We start from the raw sequence: 5,598 nt of genomic DNA, 5'->3' as shown, positions 1-5,598 counted from the left end.
ACTCAGGCCTCGGCTCCTCTTCCTCTCTGTTGTTGCCCTCCTCAAATCTGATTCTTCTACTCCCATTTCATGCTTCTTTCCAGTCTAGATTGCTATTACTAGTCTATGCTTCCTATTCTTCTCAATTGTATCCTCGAAATACTTATAGCCGGTGTTGGAGTTGAAAATATACTTGTGGGTTTGTGGTGAATTGGTGGAATCTTGTAATGCCCTAAAATTTTGGAAGGAAATTGGAAGTCGTCGTTTCCGGTTTTTTGGGTATTGAATCGCTCTCGCCGGGAAAGAAAAGAGAAGAAAGTGAGGAAAAATTGCAGCAGTGCATTTCTTTTAAAATAGAGAAGCTTTAAACATGAGAGTGGGCTGAGCCAACCTGGGCTTGGGCCGGTTAGCCCAGCCCCTCCCCCAAAGGCCCATGCGCCCCCCCCCCCCTTCTTTTACCCCTCCACCCCGCCAAACCCTAGCCGTCTCTCTTTTATGCCGCCACCCCCCCCCCCCTGCTGTTGCTCTTGTGCAGTAGAGAGAAGAGAAAGAAAGAGGAGAAGAAGGGGAAGGGAAAGGCAGCAAGGAAATCAAGGAGAAGAGGGGAAGAAGAGGTTTGGAGCTAGGGGATTTTGGAGTTTTCTTGCTGTGGTGCCCTAAGGTAATAATTCCCCTGCCGTTATTCATGTTTTGGTTGATGATTATGACCGGTAGATCTTGGTTTGAGAGGTTTTTGTTAGGGGAATTTGTGGTTTGGGGTCGAACTGAGTTTCTGCGCGCAGGCAGGTTGAGCAGTGTGAGTGTTCTTGATGTTTCGGTGACCTAGATGATTTTTCCTGTGGATATGATCAACTAGAAAGTTTTAGATAACGTTGAAACCTAGCTACCAGTGAAATTTCAAAAATTTTGGCTATGTGGTTTAGGAGATATTGCTGTCTGAATCTAACTGTTGTACCTCTGTCGAATTTCTATCAGTGTTAGATCTATTCAGTTTTTGGGAATCTTAGAGGCCAAACCAGTTTTTCAGAATAACTAGGAAGTTGTAGAGGATTTGTTAATATTTCCAATGGTGTGTAGTATGAAATTTTTCGTTTGATATAGCTCCGGTTATGCTATTCTGAATTTTCTGCAATCGATCAATTGACAGATTTCAGTATTGAATGTTCAGAGCTCGATTAGGCCATGATAATGATATTTTCTGTAGATCCAAATTATACAAAAGTTGAAGCTTCTGTTATTATCTACATGTCCACAAAATTTTAGATTTTTTCGTTTCGTATTTCGGGAGATAAACAAGTTTGGGTGGCCGCTGTCTGAAATTAACGACAGGTTTCTAGGGTTGTTTTGCTATATCATTTAGGAGACCTTAGAGGCATGAGAAAATTGTGTCGTCTCAACGAAAGTTGTAGCCCTTGTTCTGTAGTTTCCGAAAATGTATTCGTTTGCTATTATATCTATGGTAGAAAAATAGTTACGAAAAAGATAAGTACGGCTGCTCCTGTCAAACTAATGCGTGTGTGCTGTTTTGCACTTCATGCCTATATTCTTTTTATCATTGTGCTGTAATAATAAATAAAGTTTTGTCCTTAGAGTCGTACGTTTGGAGTTTAAAGTATGGTGGTGAAGTTAAACTTAATATTTTTCCTTTGGGTTCATGTTAGGATGTTTCTATCCGTTATTGTGATATTTTGCATATCTTGTTTATCTGTGTTAATACTTCCGCGATGCTTATTTTTACAGAGGAGATGCTGCCATTTTTTTATTATTATGATAAATTGTAGGTTGCGTAGTTTAGTGGTATCCCAGGTTTTTAACGACCCTGATGTGTTATAAATCTAATTGGGCCTGTGACAATGAAGTGCACAACTTCGAAGCAACATCTTAATTCTCAATCTTCCCTGAACTAACACCAACACTGCAATGAACTAAATAACAAAGAAATCACGCGACGCAGATTAATTTCGTTTCATCATCAGAAGCACCGCGACAAGAGGACGACGAGGGAAGTGGCAACCAGGACCGGTTGCAGGAGACGGCCAACGGTGGAGGCGGCGGCGGCGCCGTTGATCTGCGAGGAGCCGACGGCAACGGGCAGTTCGTCGTCGACGGGGAGCGAGCAGGTGGCGGGGTGGCCGGCCCCGGCCTCGTCGGCCGCCATCAGCGCGTGGATCACCGCCGTGGCCGCCTCGCGGTACCGCATGGCATTCCGCTGCAGCAGCCACGTCAGCCCCATGAGCTGGCAGTCGCGCTGCCTCTGCTGCTTGGCCTTCGCCGACGACGTGGCGTTGTTCTTCCCGCCGGCGTTGGCGCCCAGCTGCAACGACCGAAAGTACAGCGATATCATCAGTAAGAAATTCACAGCGATTTGTTTATAGCATGACAAAGATTTCAGTGGAGAAGCCATGGCCATCCTGGTGGCCTCACTCTCGAAACAGTTGGCCCACGCGGCCTCACATTTCTTGGGACTCTGAAAACCTCAGGTGACCGCATGGCGCATCACTCAGTAAGAGTAAAACAGAGCATCCTTCTCCTTGAGATGAGCTCACAGGTTACTAGCAAAGCATAGGATTCAGTCTGGTTCCGAGGGGTTAGTAGCGACCTGTGATTGTGAGACTTTTTAGGTGAAAAAGGAGATGGAAGAGGGGTTAGTAGTGACCTGTGATTGTGAGACTTTTTAGGTGAAAAAGGAGATGGAAGGAAAGGCAAGCAAGAGGCATCCACCATGGAGCCCTGAACCGGAATGGTAAAGCAGACGACCAAAGTGAAAGTGGTAAAGGGTCCCGGCCGGCATGGTGTTCTGGAGCAAATCATGCTCCAGGCCCTACACAACCATGAGGCCCGCAATTTTCGCTAGAAATCTCATCATTCGAGGGCGATACAGATGAATCAGCGAAAGCAGTTCACGTGCAGCAAGCCACTGGACTGGAGTAATACTACTGTACAGTGTGAACTTTAGTTACCTACCATCCAGTTACTGATCTTTATCTATTTTCACACTGTGCAAGCCTGTAGAGTTCAGTACTAAACTAACAAGCCTGTTCATAGATGCCGATATCACTGAAAACTATTCAGGAATTGCTCGCAGTGTTCGTCATCACTGGAACTTACTACTTACAAGGAAAATAACCGAGCCTACAACAAGTCAGGACTAGCATTTTTTACATCTGAAGAATCGGAAACATAAATAGTGGAGGTAACTTTGGTAGAGCAGCGCATACCACTACTCCATGACTAGCATTACGCTGCTCAGAATAGTTATTTAAAATTTTCATATCATCCGTTTGTACTTTGTTCAGAATTACGAAACAAATTCTCCCAGACCTGCAGGAACAAATTCTTCCAGAGACTTACAGAGTTGCAGGACATATCACTAGGACAGCGATTTACCTGTTTACATGGGGAACTATTGTGTTATATTCGCTGGCATTCTAGTACGGAGTACATACACGTACTAGAGAATAGAGATCCTGTGAACTCTGCATGACTTTTTCCTGGACTTTTTGTTTGCCATCAATAAATACTGGGACCGCCTCTTTGTCTATTCTCATGGATATACGTTCTGAATTTTTGTTCAGTAAAAAAATGACAGCTCAAGATTGCCTTGTTTCTCAACTAGGCTTTGGATATGAAGATGATACACAGCATACAAAAGGAAATGCCATCTCTGAAATATGTGGCTCTGCCTAGTTAAATGTACTTCTTTTTCTTATATTCCATATTTCTCTGAAATGGAACACAATGTTGGTGACAGATAGTACTACCCTTTATCCTACTTACTGCACTAGAAATGCCATCTACAGTATTTTAGGTTAGCATACTACAAATGCCATCTGAACCATCCCATGTTTGATATTATGTACTACTTTTTTGAAATTATAGAACGTAAAGAATCAGTGAAATGATAGATTGCACACTCCTTAACATCTAAAAATGAAAAAGAACAGTTTCTTCTTCTTTTTTAAAGAAAAAGTAGCACGATGAAATGATTCTATCACCAGCACTGAGGATACCAGTAATCCTCCGTTTCCAGTAAAAAAAATGCTGGCACATTGTCTAGAGAGAAAGCTATGGGATGATTCAGATGTTCACCTAAAGCTATGGCACGGTACACCTAGTTCATTGTACCAGACAAGAAGCATCCAAGGGAAAGAGAAAGCTATGTGTCTCTCACCTTGTTGAGCGTCCGGAGGCACCTGGAGCAGGCGGCGAGCCCTGGTTGCTCGCAGTCCCTCTCCAGTCTCCTCGCTATCCTGCCCGCCGGTGCCGGGCAAGCCGGCCGCCGCAACCGCACACCGCAGTAGCAGAACGCCACGTCGCACGGCGCCGTCCCATTGCCCGGCCTGCTGCTGCCCCCTTGCGGCCGTGGGATCGACGCCCCCGCCGCCCGCAGCGCGCGGTCCGCCGCGCCCGCGCACTCCTCCGCGTCGTCCGGCAGCACAGGCAGATCCACCACGGCAGCGGCCTCCGCCGACGAGGCCACCGAACGCCCCGCGTCCCCGCCGATGACGCCGGCGCCGATGCTGCCGCCCCGGCCTGAAAGCGCGGTGGGCGCGTACGCGGCGTACAGCCACGCGGCGAGAGCGGGGCAGCACCGCAGCCGCGGCGGGAGCGCGCCCCCGACGTCGGCGTCGGCGTTGCAGGACGAGAGGACGGCGGGGAGGAGCGGAGGGGAGGGGGTGAGCTGGCAGACGGAGGTGGCAGCGGCGGCCTCGGACTGCTCCGGGAAGGCCGGGATGGTGGACGTGGTCGGGGCCGCGGGCTGCGCCGGCGAGGCACCCGCGGACGGGAAGAGCAGCGATGCCTCGAGCAACGCCGGGTCGGGCAATGCCGGCGACGCTGCGGCGAGCAGCAGGAGGCCGGTGGTGATGGCGAACAGCAGGGTGGTGCGGTGGTCTACGCCACGCATTGTTGGTTCCTAGGAGAGCTAGCTCAGCTTTGATCAGGTGGATAGCTAGCTAGGTAGTTGGTGTTCTGGTGAGCGTGTCTGAACTAAATTGTACTCGGGTGGATAGCTAGGTGTGCTCGAGTGAGAATGTGTGAAAGAGGCAGAGGGAGATGGAATTTGGACTGAACTGAGAAGCAGCTAGTCTCATAAGCCAGACTAGGAACGGGACGGGTATCATAAGGGACGGGTTGAGTCGGTTTTCCACAGGTTTTATTTATGGTGGAGATAAACGTGGAGTTAGGTTTTTATCTAAGGGTTTTCACCTATAGAGGTCATACAACAGGTCAGGGCGAGGGTTGATTTTCACTCGCATCCTCCAGTTAGCGCTGGATTTCTGCCCGTCTCCTGCAATAGTCGGGTGCCCCGCGCACACCCGCCTCCCAACCGTTGTTGGCCGCCAACACCCATCGCCTGCCGCCTCTTGTCAACCTGCCTCCCGGCCGCCACCGTCCACCCGCCTCCAACACGTCTGCCTGGAGCTCCTGGCCACCACCACCCCCCGTGGGTCCCCATGCGGATATCGGGTCCCTGGTGGGTGCGGGGCCGAGTGCATATTTTCACTCATTAAGTGGATTCGATCCGTGTCGGGTTTTTCGATTTGGGTTTCAGATTAGGTGTGTACTTGCTGCATCCGGTCCTGACCTGACCTGTTGCTAGGGCTAAGCTAGATGACC

General features: G+C 48.9%; 1 protein-coding gene across 1 annotated transcript; it reads right to left on the bottom strand.

Moving 5' to 3' along the window:
* Nucleotides 1-1,797: 1,797 nt before the first annotated feature.
* LOC133930352 (uncharacterized GPI-anchored protein At4g28100-like) lies at nt 1,798-5,119 on the bottom strand. The gene is made up of 2 exons (XM_062376991.1): nt 4,151-5,119; nt 1,798-2,293 (listed from the first exon to the last, which is right to left on the bottom strand). The coding sequence occupies exons 1-2, from the start codon at nt 4,883-4,885 to the stop codon at nt 1,952-1,954; spliced, it is 1,077 nt and encodes a 358-aa protein (XP_062232975.1). The 5' UTR covers nt 4,886-5,119; the 3' UTR covers nt 1,798-1,951.
* Nucleotides 5,120-5,598: the final 479 nt, after the last annotated feature.

The sequence above is a fragment of the Phragmites australis genome, chromosome 10 (assembly GCF_958298935.1).
Source record: "Phragmites australis chromosome 10, lpPhrAust1.1, whole genome shotgun sequence".
Classification (NCBI taxonomy): Eukaryota; Viridiplantae; Streptophyta; class Magnoliopsida; order Poales; family Poaceae; genus Phragmites; species Phragmites australis.
The sequence above is the reverse complement of the archived record's forward strand: the minus strand, read 5'-3'. Positions and strand labels throughout refer to the sequence as shown.

Coding starts and splice junctions, on each gene's coding strand:
- LOC133930352 (XM_062376991.1), bottom strand. CDS start 4,885: ATGCGTGGCGTAGACCACCGCACCACCCTGCTGTTCGCCATCACCACC. Junction 2,294..4,150: donor GCCTCCGGACGCTCAACAAG/GTGAGAGACACA, acceptor CGGTCGTTGCAG/CTGGGCGCCAACGCCGGCGG.